The following is a 21,596-nucleotide window of genomic DNA, read 5'->3' as shown; positions in this document are numbered from 1 at the left end:
ACAAATGAGTCACTGTTTTCCAAATCAGAATTCAGATGTAGAAACGGCATTTTTTTTTTTTGCATTCCCGCATTGGCGAAGCCTTCGTGTTTTGGCAACAGGCAATGTGAATTATCGTCGCTCAGTTTGTGATCCAAAAGGATTTATCGCCAACTGAAAAGCATGACATATTTAGCCCCAGATGTCATCATATGATGGCGAGAAAAATTCTTTTAAAAAAAAAAAAAAAAACATTTAAAAAGGAAGCCTTGAAAGCAGCGTGACTGAAGGAGGATCCAATATAGAGCAAAGAATCCAAACAATAGCTTGCATAATCCCGCCCCTGCAGTGCAAAACAAATGCAATTGTTTCCTCTTATTTATATCCCGCCATGTTGTTTGAAGCTAAAAGAGAAAATGCAAATTTGCAACAATGACACGCGCACAAAAAAAAAAGATTTGTAGGTCAGCCATTTTTCCACACTAACGCTCTTTAGGGGGGCTTCCTCGTGTGCCCACTTGTGTGCATTTCTAATTGAGGCAGATGACAAGTGATGGCAGCACCCACACCGCAAAAGTGAGCCGAGAGCCCCCCCCCCCCCCCTCCTCCTCGCCCCTCCCCTCCCAGCTCCCAGCACTAATTAGCTGATAACAGTCTCTGCTATCAAGTGCCAAACTGCACGCTTTCCAGTTCCGCCACGATTGCGCCGCACGTGTTTAACTTGTGATGCATCCCGAGACTTGACCCGAACAAGGATTTGAGGCTGGGAATTCTGCTCCGGCGTGCATGTCAAACAGGATCATATGGACCGAGCATATGCTGGCGCACACCCCGGCGGACCGGCTAAATATAGTACATTGACAGAGTTGAAAAGTTCGGAGCCAATGAGAACCGTTCACACGCTTTACGTGACTTGCCACCTGTTTTGACACTTAACATGCGGCAGTTAGAACCGCCCCAAAAAAATTGTCACAGCAATTCAAAGTGACACCAGCAGTTTGTGTAAATGAGAGGAAATATTTATACGCCGCCTTCGCCAACACCGAGCGGCAATTAGGCTTCCCACCCCGTTAAGTTATTCATCAATGTGCAGATTGTCGTCGGCGCTGGCTTGGGATGGAAATTCAACCTCACCAAGTCGTTTCCTTCGAAGTAGCGTCTTCTATATACAATATAGGCGACACAAACATATAATAATCGAAATCATAGACGAGTCAAAACTGATCAAATATTTTAAAAAGATGAATGGAGAAAATAATTTGTAATTTTAGTATTGACACATGAAGTTAAAATGATGTGGCGGGCCGTATCTAGCCCCCGGGCCTTATGTTTGACACCTGTGGTCTTGATATGATCTTTTATTTTGTTCTAATCCTTCACACACAAAGATAGGTTTCGGAAAACCCTCCCCTCCCTCCCTAGTTGAGACGAGCTTTATTAATTCATAAATAAAGCTCGTCTCACCTAGTTGCAAGTATCCCCCGCCGCTTCTCCCTCTTCCTGACACCCCCTCGCTGTTCGAGAAAAGGCGTTCCCCGCTTTGTCCTTTTGCAGGTCATTGGCCGAGCGCCAGGACGAGCCCTCGCCAATAAAAGCCATGAGTAATGGCCTCAAACCTCGACATTCGCTGTGTTTCCCATTATTTCCCTTAGCCGATAAATCTGCGAGAGGGCTTAATCAGAGGGAAAAGCCAAAACGCAAGGCAAATGTCCACCGAGGTGTACGACGCAAATTTAATCAGAGCTAAAAAGTTGAGGCGGCAGACGCGTCGCAAACACGTTTGACGAGGAACATTTGTGAACTCTGAATAAACACATTTCCAAATGGCGTCGAATGAATATTTTATAATTTGATTTAGTGAAAAAGAAAGCCCAGAGACTCTCCCGGGAGACCGCACGCATAACGTTGTTTGAAATCAACAACGGCTTTGCTGCAATATGTTTGGGAACTTTGCCGAGCGGAGGGGAAAAAAAAAATAAAAAATATGCGGTCAGCATCCGGGAGTCCATAACTTGACTTCTTTTACGACAACATAAAGATTTTAAAGCCGATATATAGTTGTAAACTCCTTTGCATGCGAAAGGCGCATTGATTAGATTTGCTCTCGCAATATTTGATGGCTACGTTTTTTTTCCTCAAAGGAAAACCCACAAAAAAAAAATCGAGCCATTGGCATAGAATGGGAACACACGCAGAGGATAAAGAATATATGCCTGCGTGTAGATCAGCGGTGAGGAATAATTCCAGTTCTCACGTCAAACGTCTCAGTTGATTGACAAGATGAAATCCACTACGTACGTTGTCGGAAGTCCCTAAAGCGTTCCTGACAACTTTCTAATCCCCTCGAAGCGCTAATGACCGACGTGCGAGCCATTCAAGTCGCTCCTCTTCATATCTCACATCTCCGCGTGTTGCTTAGCCGAGCTTTTAATCTCCCTCGCCACGAGATAAATTCACAGAAAATGTCTCATCACTTCCATTTATAAATCCAACGCTTTGCCACAGACCACACGCTGCGGCCTTTGCGAAAATAAACGTTAGCGGCGACGGCGTTTTAAAACTTGCGTCAGCTCCTTCATCCCACTCCCGATATTAAATATGCGCCTTATTAATTTGTAAACTTGCCCGCAATGTCACGCCGTATTGTTTAATTGGAATCAATGTCACTCACGCCGACTCGAAAAACAAACTTCTTCCCGTGGTGAATTATTTATCGTCTGTAAACACACATGGGCAAACACGGCGGACATTTTATTAAGTCTCATTACAGGAAATGAAATGGCCGACGCCTCATCTGCCGTGATTGGTTAGCGACAAAGTGCTACGTCGCCACAAAAGTGCGCTCGATTGCGTCTCTAACTTTTTATTTCACTCCGCCCACAGACGTCGGTGACGTATGGAGACAAGTGAGCGCCATTTGCCAACAAGCACTTTGCCCTAAGAAGATTGTGCAAATCTATCTAATCAAAAGACACAAGTAATTCCCGGAAGGAGCTTAATGGACACGCTGCACTGAAATGCCGAAACAAGTAAGTGATGAATCAGAATGTACCTAAATTGCACCAACACGAAAAACTTTTGTAGGAAAAAAAAAAACTATATATATTTGTAAAATAACACTCATAGCACTCCATCATAGTTGTGACCTTGAAGACTCTCATGCGTTCCATGCGAGTGAACCCGAAAGACACCTGACTCATCACTATTGATCATTTTATGCAACGAGGGTGTCAAATTAAATCTGTTAGGCGGAAATTAAAAATCAATACGCTGACAAAATTAAATGGATCGCACTTTCTGGCCTGCTCGGAATCAAACCCCCCCTCATCCGTCCATCCGTCCATCCATCCACGATAGGACGGCAAAGAAAACCACCGTCGGCTTGTCTGGGCGAGCCCGAGACTTTTTGCATACGAGGCGGGAAAATGCGTATGGAAATGAAGGAAGAAAGGTGACACGCTGATAGAAGCAATAACATGAGCCTTTGCCACAACCAAAGCATTAAAAAACAATCATTTGCATCTCGACTCGTGCGGGAGACAAAGAGAAAATGTGGGCGAGGGAAAAAAAAAACCTCGGTATTGATTTGAACCATTCTTCCACCAAGTTCTTCCTGATTGGAGAATGACGATAAATGCCGAATTGCAGTTTTTTCCCCTTTTTGTTTACATTTGTATTCCTTGTATTGAAAGATGACCAAAGTTTGGTATCTTGACGGAGATGGGAAAAGCCCACGTCCGTTTATAACCGGTTAGCAACTTCTTAGTCAAGGCAAAAAGGTAGACGGCAATGAAAAGAAAAGGGCAGTTTCCTCGAGGTTGCGACAACCTTGAGTCACCCCGCCACGCTTGTATTCACGGAGAAAGCCGTAAAGAAATGTGATCATTAGATGGAGGGCACGTTGGCCTGGAAGAGACAGCGGGAGGGTAAAGAGAAAGTCGAAGGCATGGAGGTCACGTGCGGGAAGGCAAATTTATTGTCTCGCAGGACTCCGGCAAGACGGCGAGGAAAGTGCTTGGAGTGACATGAAGGGCGAGAGGATTTTCTCTCTCTCTTTCCCTCGCTCGCTCGCTCTTTTAATGCTCTAGCAGCCCGTCAAACACTAACACTGTCACCACAGGCTGCTGATGGACACATTATTGGATCCTCGCAGCAGCCCTTTGCTCACTTGTACTTCTTCACTCGAGACGTGCGGCCTTCGCTAGAGGAATCGTTCGGGAGGGGTTACTGCCAGCCCGGGCCTCACGATTCAATTGCGACGTGAAACCTAATAAAAGTTGTGTTGTGTTCTGCTTACACTTGACGGCCCAAGCTGTCTGCGGTTTATCTTTATACATGAAGGTTTAGGAGACAGAACAGATGGAGTTGTCTTTAGTCAGTCTCGCTGGACGGCCTTGGCCTGAGCGAGATATTAAATCATTGTCTGGAGCTGAGTTTCCTTTAAACAGATTAGCTAGCAAGCTAGCTTGGACGGGTTTGTTAGCATGAAGCTAAATAGACTTGGCAATAAACAGCTTGAGAATTCTTTTTGAGGAATCGTTTCACTGCTAGCGCTACCTCGAATCTTTATTTGAATTCTTTGGCCGTATCTTCAGGTCACTTGCATCTCGATGGATTTACATTAGAGGTGGCGAGAATGAAGCGCGGTGTATTTTCGAGCCTCTCCAGGTGTTGCACTGCCTCTGAAATCCCCCCCAAATACGAGGGGATAAAGATTAATTCCACGCAGGCTTTGTCTCTTGATACAGTGAAAATATGGCTTTAGACTCCATGATCCTCAGCGATAGAGATGCGAGGGCACCATCTTCCTACTTTTATGCCGAAAAACATCAACAATGGCCTTATCTGAAAAAATGTGATCTCTTTCTCGGGCTCTCTTTAGGGCCATCATACAATCTCCAGGCATCCAAAAAAAATGTGAGATTAGTTTTACGGGTTTCTGGCTGGCAAGTGCTTCTTGTTTATTTGGTGTGTTTGCAAGTTATTGAAAAGAAGCCAAAAAGAAGCGGCGTCATAAAAAAAAAGCTTCCTTAAGAGCAAGGCCATCAAACGAGGCTCGCATCGCTCTCGTGTGTGCATATCAAGTAGCCCTCCCAAAATGCTTAGAGGGCACGGACGATGTTTCACGGCGCATTTGCATATTTATCCAGCGCCAATTTTCCGCCCGCTTTCTTTTTTTACCGCGTTAGCTGTATTTATTGACTGATTTGAGCGCAGTAAGCGCAAAAAAAAAAACTAGAAAATGCGCCGAAGCCCGTCTTTTCTCTTAAAGAAGGCCATTTGCATTACACCCTCATTACCCACACATTGCCATCCTTCCGGAAGCCTCACGTCTCAGCATTTTCTATACAGACACGCTAAATGGACCTAAAAAGATGCTCATGGGTAACAAGAAACAGCCACCCTTATAATAAATGTCATTAGGCCTTAGAAAGTGCAAGAAACACTTTGAGGACTAGTTGGCCAGGAGCAAAAGAAGGAGGCGGAGGTTCCATCTGTGCAGCCGAGTCGGGTGTCTGGCAGCCGTCTCAATCCAATCCACCCTTCCCTGCTTGTGACTGACCACCATTGCCCCTCCCCTTATATCCCCCCCCCTCCCCCAGCCCCTTGTATCCTGAACCACCTCGTGTCACATGAGCAGGCGGAAGTCGCAAGCTGCCGGCGTCCATCCGAGTTGTGGACTGCGTGAGGCCCAGACTGCCCGATTGGCACGCGTCGAGATGAACGCGTCCGCACGGCATGGACAGCTTGTTGTAGAGCTTCATGTTGCTGCGCATACTGCGTCGTGTCATGTTTGTGTGTTAAGCGGTTTTCACAGCTTTTTCAACAGCTCCAAATAAGTAATGCATCAAAATACTATACATATATTCACCGGCTATGTTTTTTTTTTTCCTCTTAAATATGCTGCTGGGTTTCAAGTAACCCAAATAGGGTGGAATAGCTAACCCAATGGGTCGAAAAGGGACCAAGCCGATTTTATTTTATTCTACAGGGCTTGTTTTTTTTTTTTTTTTTAAACAGCCAATCATAATCCAGCCCCTTTTGTCCTCCACTCCATTTTCTGCCGTCGCTCTGATCAGAGACTTCACCCGTCACAGTTTGAACCCGCCATATTCCCGTCTGTAAACAAGGAGGCCTGCCACCAGGAAATCAATACGACCCCCCACCACCACCCGCAACATTAGCAGCTGCGACGTCAAACCTCTGCCCGGCGCGGCGGCCCACATTCAAAAAGGGGCGGGCGGCAATTTTGATGAAGTCCCTGAAGTCAAAGATTGGCAGCCGGTTGAAAGCTTTTGCTAGCCTCTGCCTGCTCATTGATTCTCCCTTGATTTCTAGCCCGTGTCACAACCCTCTTTGCTTTTAACTTTCCATTTAACTCTCTTGCACTTTTCCATTGTTTCACCCAGCCTCTTTATTTATGTCTTCTTCCCAGCCCGTTTGAAATCGCTCCTCCCGTTCGTCGTGTCATCCGTCTCGCTGTCCATACCGCAAACATCAGTCGCGAGGGCGTGCGGATGAGTAACGCGGCGCATTTAGCGCAAGCGCGCCGTCCTAATAACCTCGGCGAAGCGCCGGCGGCGTGACATAATCCGTGCCGCCTTGGGGAAAAAAACGCATCGCCATATTTGGACAGATTAGAGCTAATCAATTAGCATACGGCCTAGTCCAAATGAGCATGTAAAATAACCTCGCGTCATAAACGCCACAGGAAGCGACTTGACTACAAAACGTGAGAAACAGGAACGTTCAGAAGATGCTCGGCCCGTGCGGAGTCGTCAAACTGAACAAATTTATTTTTCTCCCGCTTTAGTGTCGCCCATCTGTCTCGTTCATGCGGCTGCATTTTGGTAGCTATCAAACTAAATCTCTCGGACCGGGATAAAGGCCTGCAAAGCAAAAAGTCTCAAAATGGCAACTTAGTTGGGGAATGATGATGCCTAAGAAGTAGTTTCTAAAAAAGAAAATCTCCCTGGAGCTCATCCTTCTTCTCCTGGCCCAAACCCGGACACCCTGTTGTGAGCCTTGACCTGCCCCTTTATCATCACAGAGCCAGGTGCACCCTGGGAGCTTCCAGCTCGCTCTTTATCGGCTTTTCCTGTAAAGATGCAAAAAACATGTTTGGCGCGTCGCTACTCGTGTTAGCCGGGGGAATCCATCAGATATTTTGGGGCTGATAAAGTCAACCCTAGAAAAGCGCATGGGAGCAAATATGTATCCAGTGTGTGTTTCTCCCGGGGAGGGGCTGAGAGCCTCGGAGCTCACGGCGATCCTGTTTACGTGTCTGGCGACCCGGCGTTTGTTCGGACCGCCGGCGCCCGTGCAGTTTTTAAGTCCGCACCGCCACGCCATCGTATTCCCTCTACGGGAAATGATGCTCCAGTCAAAAAAAGTAACACGAATGACGTGACGGTCGCTCAAAGGGAAGAAACTTTTGGGCTAGACTTTCACTCTCATCAAGCCGATCACAAAGAAGATTGATCGGTGCCGCTTAGGGACTTTCAAGAGGATTTTAACGACGTTGATGTGACGTTAATGTGCTTGACAATCTCCATCCCCCACCCCCCTTCCCTCTCTTATATTTTACAATAAACTGGTTCTGGCAAGCGTCTGAGCTTCAGGATCCTCTCGAGCGGCATCCATCACAAAAGCGGAAAACAAAAAAAATATCTTTTTATGTAATCGGTTCAGGGGAAATATGTCAAAACAAGCCATGTCATTTAACGGGACGTCGTGAAAAAATGGATCCAACCACGCAAACGTCTCCCCCTAGTCTGCCCCGGTTATTCCAAAATAAAATAAACGCGGTACATCACTTATTTAACCCGTTACATGACATCCTCCCCGGGGAGCGAGTCTTTCGCATATCAAGCCGCCGTTCAAGCAAATAGACCAAGCTCTCCGAGGTCGCTGTCAGAACGACTGTAAGCTCCACGGAGGGACTCCAAAAGCCACAAGTGGAGGAACTAAATAGTTCAGAAGTAGCTGCCAATCAAACCACACGAGCCAGAGAGCCAAATTGCCCGAGTCGAAGTCGATATACTTATGTATTAAGGTATTTCACGTTAACTTCAGTCATACTTTTTAAGCCTGGTAGCAGTGTGCATCTCTGAGGTCATTGAGATAAAGCTTCACTGCCCCCCCCAACCCTCACCCCAAAATTGCGGCGACTTCATCGCCGTTGAGAGTAGGCCAACACACCTCGCAATGATCCCACCTTCGCTAAGACCTCCAGAGAGCAGAGTCCTTCTGCCTCAGTGATGAAATCCATCACATTTCTATGATTGCAAAAGGGGTCCTGCTACCCCCACCCCGGAATCACTCAAGTGCGTCCTTCAAATCCAAAAAGTGCAGGGGAGCAGAAATATACGCGTAACCCCGGCGACCTCATTCTTTTTCTCTGGCCGCGCTACGCTAACACGTCACTCACGACGGAATCCGATCGATATCGGAATCCAACCTACGCGAGTCTTCACGATTATCTCCGCGCCCAAGACTTTTAAATCCAACTTCATATTTCACTCGCTCATAAATCAACCGCCCGCTCGTAGTTTACAACACGGTGTCACCGGGCCTTTAATAAACTTAGCGCAATAATCACATCACATTTTTATTCTATCACCTTCCCCACTCGCTGGCTGTCACTTTTATGTTTGATTTTGATTAAGACTCGTCTAATAACTTTTTAGGACTGGACCCGGTCAGGACACGGCGTTGATGTATGAACGTGTTAGAAGATGAATCGATTTGGCGCGGAGGCCCGACCCGCTTACCCATAAAAGTACATCCCGGTTGTTTTATGGTCAAAGTTGGGGTTTGGTCCCGTCAGATTGAAAGCCACTTTCAAGCTGACGTGCCCAAACGGATAAATCACTCCTTTTTGATTGATGGACACGATGAAAGGGGCTCGGCTATTCCGATAACCCACGCCTCGCAAAGCCCGCCGCCAGTCTCCCGAGTGTCCAATGAGCTCCACCTGATCCCGCTCTCACTTTGCGTATCCTTTTAGCGAGAGAGGCTCACAAGTGCAATCACGCTTTTTTAAAAACCCAAACAGCACTCGCCGCGGAAAGCGATTCCACCGAGCCGATCCTCTCAGCGGCCGCGGAATGCAAAGCTCCGCTCGGCTAAAGGGATAAAGGGACGAGATGATTTTGGATATACCTCCCATCTAGTTCTCCGCAAATGTGTTTTGTTTGGAAGCTAACCTGCGTACTCAGCAGGTTACAAAGTTGTTTTGCTAGCACTTCCCTCATAGCCTGGACCGAAAATGTTTCGAACGCACTCCTGCTGTTTATTCCCTAGCCAACCGAGGAGCTGGAGTCCTATTAGCTTTTGTTTTGATTCCGTTAACAAAACTAACTCCCACCGAGTTCACTCCGGAGGACTTTTTCTTTCCGAGTGACTCCGGAAAGACCCCCGACACCAACCGCCTACGAGGTTCCCCCCGAGGGAGCCACTTATGTGTGTTTATTTAGTACAGTGAGGGCGAAGGGAGCAGAGTTCCCGAATGGCGCGACAGAGCGGCGGAACGCGTCTCGCTCACGCTTACAAGAGGCGAACCACCTGACCGTGCAACGGCTCGGCGGTCGCCGTCAATCATCGTAAGCCGCCGTAGCGCGAGTGCACTTTGCTACAGCTAATTCTAAGACTCGACTTTACTTACTATATATATCTATTTTTTTTTAGTACTTTTATTACACAACCGTTAAACGCTGCCGGGGTTTTGTATAATCTCGAAGGCGAGGATGCGGTTTAATGTTGTGTTTAGGTGTCGTCGTCATAAAAAGCTTCCGCTAAAGTGGCGTTAATTGCTCGGAAACGGGGATTGTTGTAAACGAAGACAACTCTTGACTTAACGTAGCGTCCATACGACGGAGAGACCTCAAACTCAAGGCCCGGGGGCCAGATAAGGCCCGCCGCATCATTTTAGTGGCCCGCGGAGACAAATTGTGTTTTTTTCGGACCGGTTTTTCTGATTTGTAAACAAGTTTGACACCCAACGTCACTCTATTATTTTTTTTTTTTCCTTCGCTCTCCTTTTTACAGCTTCTATTCAGTAAAGAAGCTTCAGGGGGAGGAGAAAATAGAGTGAGCAATCAATTCTGCCTGAATCATCCCATGGTTTGTGCGATGAAAAAAAAAACAAAATCTCCGTCTTATTTTAAAGGCTGCTGCTTGAATCGCGGCTAAATTTGACATGCCCGCCAGGGTCCGCGACGGCGTCTTAGCATCGAGAGCGCTAAGTGTCGCCGAGTGACCTGCGAGGGAGGCAAGCTGTCGGCCGCCCTCACGCAAAGGTCGAGGCTTTCCGCGGAGGCTCCGCTGTTAACACGAGCACAAATTATGCTCGTTTAAGGGGAAAAGATGAACTTTGTCACTGGAAGAGGTCCTGGAGGAAGTTACTCAGGCCTGAAGTGACATTAAAAGCATAAAAAGAAAAACACTGACGTCTTAAGAGTGGCTGTTTAATTCAAGTCGGTGATGTCATCCGCTTAATGGGCTAGTTTAGCATACGGATAAAACTGAGCGATCAATCTGACGCCATTGACCGTTAACTGTACAACACAAGTTGTAGCAAAAGATCGATGTCCAAATAATCTGTGTGTGTGTGTGTCGCCAGATTTATGAGTGACACACAGCAACGGAGGCTGATATCAAACAGTCCAATTCACAATGGAAGCAATTTGAGAGAAGGTCACACACACACACACACACGATGTTGCCAATTGGGTCCCCGCTGAGACGTCGTAATGAGCTCCTCAAGCCTTGAGAAGCAGGCGTAGCTCACATGTTCCGCCGTCATCGTAACAACGGGAGGGTTTATCAGTGCCAAAGCCTCGGGAGGGAAGGAGCGTGAGCAGAGGCTAGACAGGAGATATTGTGTACAAAAGAGACGAGCGAGCGAGCCAGGCTGAGATAGCGAGAGAGCATGATGGAAATATGAAATAAATCTCCTCCAGGATGTAGTGCGTGAACCGAGCCATGTTTCAGCGCGGTGAGGAGGCCGGATTATTCTTTCTGGAAAACAATATCGGATGTGATTTCTTATGACATAATATGACATATGATTTTCATAGTCACCTGTGGCAGAAAAAAAAAGTGAAGCGTGGAGAGTCTGCGTGTCAGTGAATGGGCTCGTTCGTGTGGATGTCAATCTCCAATTTTGTAGAATAAATAATGACATCCAGCTAATTTGATATCACAGAGTTGGGCGGCTTTTATATTATAAACCAAGACTAGCCAACGCGAGCTAACCGCTAATAGCTTTCTTGGACATATGGCGTCGGCGGATACTATACAGCATGTATGGCAGCAGGAGTCAGCTGCTGGCATGAGGAATCAGCTCGGCGATTATATACGTTCCCTGATCGCACACACACACAAAAAAGCCCTGCAGGAAAGTCCATGTGGGTGTCGCTCACCACCCGCACTGTTCAAAGAAACTTAAATAGAACAAGTGCAAGATCACATTGGGAGCAGATCAACTTCTTTCGAGCCAGGCGGGGTCTCAAATCAAATCTTTAACCGTATACAGCAGCGGCCGCAAATCAGTTCATTGTTTCCGCATCCCAATACGGCTGTTGGAGCAGCGTCGGCGGCGCTAGAGATAAATGAGGGCAGGCGGGTTGCAATTTCCATATCATTCACACATCCGGAGAGTGAAAGCCAGAGGAGAAACAAAACCACTAACAAGCTTTTTATTTTTCTTGACAAAGTACTGGTAAAACCCTCCTTTGGTCGGTTCAAACAGAGTCACAACTGGCTAATCGCAGGTCAAGCCAAGTTGGTTCAAAGGTTCCGAAACTCCTGGCAATTAGTGCCGAAAGCTGGAAATCACAGTCCTGCTGCAGCATGGTGTGTGTTCTTAAAAGAAAAACAGTCACAAAAATAGAGCTTGGTGATCACTTCAAGAGAATCCAATCCGAGGCGGGTAACGTCGTCTCTGGACTGATGATCGCCTCCGGGAGCGCATTTCGGAGTCGCTATGAAATGCGGCGAGGCACTAATGAGCATTTCTTAGTATTAAGATGCAATTCATGAAGAGATTGCTTTTTTTCTGGCGAACTCGGGTGTTCTGAGTCACCTTAAAATCAGCCCCTCGCGTGATCTCATCACCGACTCATTCAGAGGTGACACAATGGCGACGAGTCGACGCACGGCTTATCAAATTGTAAAAGCGGTCGAGGTAATGCGGCGCGTGGCGCCGAGCCAAGCGTCTGACCGGCCGACCCACGGGCGCCCCGACTCTCCCGCTACTCCTTAAACCGACTTCGTACTTGATGACACGCGGGGGGCAACGAGAGTGCAGCTGTCACCGAGGCCGTAAACGTCCTGCGGATTTGGCTCGCGGACGCATTAACATTGAATTGTGGTTGTCAGCACGGATGCTGAGGTGTGCGGTCAGGGAGGGGAGGGGGCGGCCGCCTGGAGTAAGACCGAAGAACGCCTTGGAGGTCTAATAATAAGTTTGAGAGTGGTGAAAGTTTGGGGTCTCGAGAGGGCTAATTGATTGAACGGAGTTGACTTCAGCACAATTGTCACGGCGTCGGCGGCGTAGTGTAGATCAAGCTTAGCTGCGCCACCTTAACTACCTCTCAGGCCGCCCATTGTGACAAATGGCTTCTGTCTCTTCTAATGTAATATTTGTTTGCGCTTCAGAGAGCCTCCGGGCTGCTCCGTCGGCAGACTGCTTCCTGGCGTTAGTTGACTTTATTCCCCGACCGGCTGTCAATTACCCGAGCATCTCGGTGTTGTCGTCTGTCTGTCTGTTGTCATGCGGGTTCACCTGCCGCCCCCCCCCGACTTTCTACGGCTCCCTTGTCGACCTCTGGCTCCGTCTGTCTCGCGCTCGCCATTTCGCCGCCTCCACGAGCTCTCTGTCGCTCTCTGACTGCTCATCCCGTTGTCTTCTCCTTCCCTCATTCGCTCAACACCCCCCCCCCCCCCCCCCCCCCCCCTCTCCCTGCGCCGCCCCGCACACGCCGCCGTGTCTTTGCTCCAGATGCTAGCTGTCTCAGCTCCGTGGGCCGTGTCTCTGTGATGGGCCCCTCCAGGAATTCAAAGCACCATTCTGGCATTTTCTTCCAAGCAATTGCTTTTTGTAGTAATAAAGGAAAGGAGGTGGGAGGAGGTGACAGTGGGTAAGGAGAGGGGGGGGGGGGTGCTTAGCTTTAGCATCGCTCTCTGGATGGACTTACTGGCCCAAGGCAAAACATGCACAAATGTGCATTCCTGAATCCTCTTGAGAGGGAAGCACAGAGCCAGACTTCTGTCTAAATTCTGACCCAATTAAGCCTAGCTCAACTTAACGGACTAGTTTTAAGGTAGAAAGTAAGTTGACAAAGCTTTCTGAATTATGTTGCCATTTCCCGTAGTCATCAAAATCGTCATGTGTCATTGATCCTGAACGATTGTCGCATTTGCATGTTGTTTTCCATTAAAACGAGTCTGTGGCATTTTTTAAAGAGTCACACCAACAGCATATTAATTCCTAACGGGACCGACCAACATTTAGACTGCAATTAAACACGTAGTCGCTCGTGTAGCCAGACTTGAAAAACACTTTTTTGCTTTGGTAAAGTAAATGTCAGAGCATATTTGCATGCTATTAGCGGCGGCGGCAGTTTGCTAACGAATGCACGGGCATGTTTTACGAGAGACAAGTGTGAGGTGAGGAGGTTTTTGAACATGACCGAATTTGGAAGGGCACGTTTTAAAACTCTACTAAAGATGTGATTTGACCCAATGGAAAATAAACCATTGCAAAAAAAACCCTGCAGATTAGATGCTCCTCGTCAAACTTTAACCGGCGTCCATTATTGAAAAGGTTGCTTTCGAATTCAACTGGTTCTTAGCGCCGAGGACGTTCCCCGAACGGCGCAAGCTGTTGGCGTCAGCCATAAATGAGCGTGTCCTGGTGCGATGTAATTGCCTCATAGCGTGCTGACCTCGGCACATTTTAAAGCTGATGGGATGACGGATGGGCCGGCGCCTCGCCAGACGCCGGGCCCGAGGATCACTGCAAACCTCCCGGTTGGAACGCTCGTGTTCAGGCCCATTTCATCTCAGCACGCAGATAGAGATCCCAAGCCTGCTTAATATTTCATATTCCAAGTTGCAAAATAGTCATACGTCTTACTTGATTTACAAAAGTCGAGGCCTTCCGTATGTGCAATGCTTCATTATGCGATAACGACAAATACGACCCTCCGCCTCATCACGCTTTAAATTTTGCAACAGCGCCGTCTAAAAAGCTCTTCAAATATGTATACGCGCTCTGGCCCAATTTCCCGGGGTTCCATAATGTGGCGTTTCCCTTTCTCGCAGCGAGAAGACATAACAAGTTGACTTCTTTATGAATTTACCTCCCCGGGCCATCGGCGGGGCCGCTCTGCTACTCCCTGACAGCGGCTCTTCTCTCAGCCTCCCTCCCTGCAGAGGAGACGGCTCCGGGCTACGCTGGAAATAGGATAACATATTCAAATATGTGCACGTGTTCACCTACAAGTGAGGTCAGCCCAGTCCCGTTTTTTTTTTTTTTTTCCTTTTCCCTCGCCGACTGGTGAATCAGCCCCGGCGGAAGCTTCTCAGACATCGCAGACAAAAAGCTAGTGTTTTGTCTGGAAGCCAATACTCGGAGGTGGATGTATATGCTTCGCCGTGGAGCAGTTCGGCGTTTTAATAGCAAAGCAAACGGGAAGTAGGCGTAGAATATTATACGCAACATAACTATGCATTTATGGAGCTAATCTTAGTAAATCTGGATCACCAAGGCATGCACGCTCACGGGACACTTCATTAGGTACGCTAACGTGTCCCGCGGTCACAACGTGGCACACAAGACCGATTTATAAGGAGCTCGATGCATCAGCAGTCGCCGCGGGTTTCCGAGCGCCAGGAAGCGCATCCTAAAGCATGCTAAACTGCGGCTAACCCGACAGCTAAGATTAGCATACTGATTAGCTCGCCCAGCCCGAGCGGACGACAGGCTCATGAATAAAGAGCGATACACGGGGAAAAAAAAAATGTACAGCCGAGAGGTTCCAGAGGAGGGAGCTAGAGGCAGATTGTCTTTTTTTTTTTTTTTTTTTTAAGAATGTAATCAGCGGCTAGTGAAGCATTCTTGTGTGATTAGAGTTTCAAACAGCCTCTTACAGCTCGAGCAGTTAAATTGTTGAGCAGCTGCCATTTATCTTGCCAGTGTTTCGCTCTCGTCTCTCGCTGACTGAATCTCTTCTTTCTGGCTTTGCTCCCTGCTCCCTTCTCACCATGCCCTCGTCTTCCTTCTCAGCAGGGTTTCGCCTTTCTTATTCTTCGCCGGGCCTCTTTTCTATCCTCTTTCCTGCGGATCATCCCCCTTTAAACGCCCTCATTTTCCTCCAGCGGCTCGCACGTTTTTCCTCTTCCCAATCAAAGGACATCAAGTTCCTCCGTCTTTTTTTTTTTTTTTTTGTCTCTGGAGGGCCAGAGTGGGGACGTGAGAAGTCGGATGTTGATTCGAGGTGACGGGCACCGTACGAATGCGAGCTGGTATGAAAGAGCTCCCGCTAGCTGCCGCTTTGGCCCTCCGTCGCAACGGCAACATTATGTTTCTTATTTTAGATGACTTAAAATGATTTTCTTTGTGCAACCATTCAATTTGTTCTCAGCGCAGCGTGGGCAACTTGCTGCGTGGAAGCTTTATGACCCACAAAAGCATTTGATCCGCCTACCTTGCCTTTCAAAAAAATCCAAACCTCCGATGAGCCGTTATAAAAAGCCTCCAAACCATACACCGGCATTTACAATCGTGAAAATTTTACAAACATCAACGCTCTGAACAATGCCACTGACTTGGCACATCTACCAACTGCAAAAAAATAAAAATAAATCAAGGCTGATGGTGAAAGGGAAATGCTGAGCGAGCAGAGACCTCAGTCAATAGCATGCCGTCGTCAGCTCAGACCTTCCGAGCTGGAAGTGCCTCAAAAAAGGAAATGAGTGCAATGGGGAAAATGGCGCAAGTCTGTAGAGGAGGAAATTGAGGAAGGTCAGAAAAAAAAATATAAAGGCACGAGAAGAAAGTTCAAGTAAAAATAAAAAGAAAAGTGTCTTCAGAAGCTCCACTTGAATTGATTGGGAGCCAAAGTAAGAAGAACAAGCCAAGAGAAGATGAAACGCGGACACTTGGGAGCTCAAGAAAAAAAAAAGTCAGGAATATCAGTTTCATTTCAGCAAGAAATAAACAAAAGTTTCCCTTCCCCGTTGCTTGAGGTCAGCAAATAATAGTACGAGCTGAAGATGTTATGAAAGCACAAGGGGGAGGGGCCAAGACCTGCTGACTGCAACAACCAAGCGTCGCCATTGATTGACCCAAAGCAGGGGATCAATCGACACGGCCGTAGACGTCGTAGGAGAAAAAAAAAAAAAAGGTTCCCGCTTCAAAGCAGACCCTCAGTCTTTTCGAAACCCGGCCTCTCCATTGATTGAGCCGGCATCGGTGTGATTACAAAGCAAACTCAATCTTCTGCTTATCTTTCAAGGAGAAAAAAAATGGAGGCACTCGTGGCTGCTTCAGGAGAGGGTGCAGTGCCCCCTAGGCTTCAAGTGTATGAAATACGTTTTGCATATTTGCCAGGATGGCTTCAAGCTATTCAAGTCCGTCTCAAGAAATCTTTTTAGCGTCATTGTAGTCCAACTGTACCTCATGGAACAGTTTGAATCGTTTCCATGACGACCAAGATGGCAGATATGGGTGGTTCTCCGGAAGTGTGGTCCAGAACTGTCACATGGGAGCCCAAGAATATTTTGCAATATTGTAAAATCCCGCGATCGATTGTAAAGGAAGGAAAATAATGACTCGTCCGATTGGACCACGCTTCTGGAGAACTACCCACATGCTCCCAACTTATGGTTGTAGGTCTTTATCATGTTTGGAAAAAAAAAAATAATAATCCGAGCACTTATGAATTCAGCACCCAGTCTCTCATATCTCCAGGTAGCCAATTGAACTTGCTTTCATGAAAATGAAAGGACAACGGAGCTAATGAATACCTAATGTGCTTCAAGACAGGATGATTATAATTCATCATTAGCTGAGGGCCTAATGGTATACTTTTTTTTTCCACCCCCTCCCTCCTTTCCACAAGCCAGTGGGCTGGAGCGCCGCGTGCCATCTGGATCTTTCTTCACGCGTGACTCACATGTAGTCGCCGAAGAAGTGGGCTTCAGAATGGCACACAGTGTGGCCAAGTGTGTATGTGCGTGAATACATTTGCCTAATAAGATTGAACGAACTTGCTGGTCAGGAGTTTGATGCATCCTCTGGAGTCGCTGTTTGGTGCTGATAGCCAAATGACTGACACATGACTGTCTGACCTCAGCAAGTCTGCGACAGCAGCGTAGCCCCCAGGACATGTGTGTGTGTCCAGTAGACAAGCTGAATTACATGACACTGCACATTGCAGAAGCAAACAAATCATAGGACACACTTATTGTCTCGTTGCCCCTGGTCATCACGCGCCCGTCCGTCATTGCGCACACGGGTGCGGGGCCAACCCAGCGCGCACCAAGCACTTACCGCAGTAGAGAAGCAAGAGCGCGGTGAGGAGCACAAAAGCCCAGAAAGTTGATGACATCCTCGGCCAGCGACTGGCGTCTTTGCGTCTGGCCGAACGGGTCAGCGATGCCATGAAAGAGCACGCAGAGGATAAAGACTGAGGGGGGGGGGGGGGGGGGGTACTTGAGGACAAAAAAAAAAACAGCTCACAATCCAAATGGGGCTCTTGTGAAGCTCATTTCTCCGTTGTTATTTCCTCTTAAGAATAGAAATGTCTGGCTGAAGAAGGCGGGAGGGAAAAGGTTGATTTGTTCCCGCGGTAGTCCGATTACCGGTGCACAAAAGAAACATTACATCCTCCACGCCGGTCAGGGAAAAAAAATGATGTCCTTTAGTTGTCGACCCCCAAAAAGTGCACGGAATCTCAATTCCCGACGAGGGGGACGCGCCGGCGGCTGATTGCGCTGAGTGGATGCTCCAAGTGTTCAATCATCTATACCGCAGCGTCGTAAAAGATCCTTTCCACCTGTGCTGCCTGCTGATTTTTTTTTTTCTTTTTTTTTTTTCTCCCCCACTTACGCCAAAAAAAAAAAAAGGCACCACTCCAAAATAACAGCGAGGTCCTATGCAACCCGGTGATTAAGCATCGAGGGAGCCGGGCAGAAAGTAGATCACAGCGTGCATGCTGGAAGACGGTGAACGCATGAGATGAGATGAGCGAGAGAGCGAGAGAGGAGAGGAGAGGAGAGGAAGAGGGAGGGAGGGAGTTAGGGCGAAAAGTGCGCACCTCCAATGATGTCCAAAGTGAAATGCTCGCATAAGATAATCAATTTAATGTCACGTAATTAGCCCCGCTACGTCACAATATTAACCGCTCTGACGATTTGTTTATTGATAGATTGCACGCCGTATGTTTGATTTTTGGAGTCGATGATGGATGATTGATATTCCCGCAAAGCAACGCACGTATACTCCGGGTGCACGGGGCAGATTCGGGCTGGTCATTTCATTAGGCACACCTGAGCCAGCCTCGCCTACTGTTTTCAAGACATGCATTTGATATTTTGATTATAATTAATATAAAAAAATAGAATGGTAACTGCAAAATATATAATAAATAATATAAACGATTGTATTTGATTAAATAACATTAAATAATAAAGTGTGTAATTGATCAAATTAAATGAATAATATAATATATAATATAATAAATAATAAAAACAATTATTATTAATTAACGATTATTCGCAAAAAATGGATGACGAGACCCCATGTTGAAACTTGTCATGGAAATCACGATTGCACGCCGACCCCGCCCACCTGGAAACCCAACCCGGTGTCTGGCGCCCGCCTATTTTGTATGAACAACGGTTGAACATGGGTATCATTCCCACCAAACGAACGATTAATTAATGGACATACTCAAGTTATCCCGTTTAGCCTCGGCGCCGTAATGAGCTCCAAATTGGGCGTCTTTTAAAACAGACTATAAAAGCACACTAATAAAATGGTTAATTGCAGTATATGCCTTTCCTTGTAATCCGCTAAATCTGTGTGTAATTGCTCCGTTTGACTACTTTCAAATCCTCCGCGAGGACTCATTGGAGAAAAGCAGCTCCGGTGGACTCTTCTCGTTAAAACGGAACAACTTCATCAAGTCGACGCCTGTCAGCCATTTCTATTTATTACGGCCATCATGCCTTGATAGAACCTTGTGACTTGTTTACCTGTCACTTCCTTTGTCCCTTACCAGATTGTCACTATCGGAGCTTTTTGTCTTTTTCATTTCCAACCAATCTGTTTGTTCCGGGGATTTGGACCGGGGCCCGATTACCCGAGTTTGTTCTGTGCATCCGCCTGATTGTTTGATTTGGAGCTTTTTTTTTATTATTTGACTCTGCGAGCTGTCTCTCTGCCAGTTGAATTCTAGTTTTAATCACTCCACTCTGCATCTTGTTTTTTGTCAAACGTTTTGTTGCCCTCTTCCAACACACCTGATTCAAACGACTCGGATTATGAATCCTTGCGGAGGATTCCAACCTGTCAGTGATTCATCTTCTTATGTCACGTCCTTCTCAAACTCAATGCGATCGATGGCGGTATCCAATTAATGTCGTTAATGAAGCAAATTGGGAGTGGAGTGAAGAGGACCACACACGAGGGGAACAAAAATGGAAGCTTTTTAAAAATGCCATCTCCTCTATCGTCCGACTTTTTGTGCCACAAATAGCAAAGCCGGTGCAGAGCTTCGTCTCTCACGGCGGAGCTAAGCTTCAGACCTGACCTTTCCCGCCGTCGCTCGGCTTTCATCTGGCCAGACACGAGCGTCGCCGCCGCCGTCTTCTTCTTCTGCTCGGCTAGTCCACCAAGGAGCGCTTTGAACATGGCCGACTCTTGAGTGATTTAAGCGAACAAAGTCATGGTGGCACCAGTCGCGACTCTGACTTTCTTTCGGCGGATTAAGAAAACATACGAGAGCTTTTGGGATATCTTCCGAGCAGGAGAACTTTAAGATGCAGAGGAGCAAGCATTAGTCTCATGGTTCAATCAGTCTGTCTTAGCTTTGGTCATTTTCTTGCATTTCTCCTGAAAAAATCTTTTCATCATCACGTGGCAATAGTTCGTTCGTTCGTTCGTTCACCCACCTTCCAAAATCAAGCCATGTTGCTATTCCAGATGCCGTCTGATTCTTGCAAATAATTTTCATCCTTTGGAAATTAGCGCGGCACGATTGGACTAATGACGGCAGAGCCTGAGGACAATATTTCTTCCAGCAGCAGGGCTAAATGTTGATCCCAGGTAAACAAGCGGGTAGGAACAGAGCGGCCCACCTGTCCCCCCCCCCTCCCCTGCCGGTTTTGGAGGCTGTCGTTTACAAATGGATAACAGGTGCCTTTGCGTGTATTTGCCGCCGTTTGGCACACCGCCACGGGCCACATCAATTAAGCAAGTTATTTTAGGAATTAAAGAGGAGCGACTCAATACAAGAAGTGGTGACAAGGTCATTTTCGCCAGACGATGTAATAATTGCCATCAGTGTGTTTTTTTCTCGTCATCGTTGTTCCTTTTACCTCAGTTTGAGCCTGCCAACATGCAATAAGAGCCTGTCACCTGCCTCTCAGCCCCTGCAATGCCAGATATGAAGTCATATCCGATATGAGATAATCACCATAGCGACAGGTTAGCTGTGATTTTTCAACACGGAGGCGTCCTTTCTTTTCCCGTCGCTTTTCCCGCTTCGGATTTTTGACGGCGGCGAGCAAGTTTGATTGATGTGGTGTGCTTTTCTGCGCGAGTCAATAGGAGCAGGTTTGCCACTCGCTCCGGCATCCGTCGCAGCTGAGCACCGCAGGTAGTCCATTTGCATGGATTGTACCTCCCCCCCAAAAAAATGGAAATGAACGCAGAGAGATCGCAAATCACGTCGGAAATGATTTCGTGTCGCTTTGTCGGTTCCGTTGCTCCATTCGCACCTGATGAAAGAACTTTTATTATCTTGTGTTGCACTGGCGCGATGGCTACAGTGGGGAGGGAAGGGGGGGGGCTTTTTCTTTGACAATTATTTGCAGGCAATTCTCTTTCTTCTGAACAAGGCGCCATTAATTGCCTTTGCGGGGCTTTGAAATGAAGTACGGCAAAAGGCTTTAAGTCGACGACTCCCCAACTCATTTGCATGGTAATTAATATATTTGTGTGGAAATCCCCAATGCGTCCGTGCGAGCTTTTGGGGAAATGCGCCTGGAAGCCAAAGATGAGCGGCGTTCTAATCAAAGCCGCAAGTGTGTGTGTGTGTGTGTGTGTTTTCCTGTTGCTTTAAATCTGCCAGGCACAGTCTGAGGCCCATAAATAGAGCATTTGTGGAGCAGGAAGCGGCTCCTTAACCAGTGGGCATTGTTTCCCCGTAATGTGACTCGGTATTGGTAGAGGAAACATGAATGACGTGAAGATGAGCTTCATGCGGCGACGGGGCTTGGGGGGAGGCGGGGCTTGATTTGATTCTTCAGGCGCTCGGCTCGTCGTGCATATTAGATCACATACAACCACCTTGTCGTTTATAAGATCACTCCAGACTAGC

At 47.3% G+C, this 21,596-nt stretch overlaps 1 protein-coding gene and 1 long non-coding RNA gene across 10 annotated transcripts in view; one reads left to right on the top strand and one right to left on the bottom strand.

Annotated features, from left to right (window-relative positions):
• Positions 1-18,241, bottom strand: part of tafa5a (TAFA chemokine like family member 5a) — a 61,520-nt gene extending 43,279 nt beyond the window's left edge. The window contains exon 1 of the mRNA XM_049761345.1: positions 17,543-18,241. Within this exon, the coding sequence (XP_049617302.1) occupies positions 17,543-17,654 (112 nt within the window). The 5' untranslated portion in view covers positions 17,655-18,241. The remainder of the gene's footprint in view (positions 1-17,542) is intronic.
• The window catches only part of LOC125992383 (uncharacterized), a 155,856-nt gene that overhangs the window by 103,518 nt on the left and 30,742 nt on the right, over positions 1-21,596 (top strand). For 8 of the 9 annotated variants that reach the window (XR_011086221.1, XR_011086216.1, XR_011086219.1 and 5 more), the window contains one exon: positions 2,863-3,008. The exons of the other annotated variant lie outside the window; for it this stretch is intronic. This is a non-coding gene — a long non-coding RNA (uncharacterized lncRNA). The remainder of the gene's footprint in view (positions 1-2,862; positions 3,009-21,596) is intronic. 9 annotated transcript variants of the gene reach the window in all.

The sequence above is a fragment of the Syngnathus scovelli genome, chromosome 22 (assembly GCF_024217435.2).
Source record: "Syngnathus scovelli strain Florida chromosome 22, RoL_Ssco_1.2, whole genome shotgun sequence".
NCBI lineage: Eukaryota > Metazoa > Chordata > Actinopteri > Syngnathiformes > Syngnathidae > Syngnathus > Syngnathus scovelli.
This window is presented reverse-complemented; position numbering and strand designations above follow the sequence as displayed.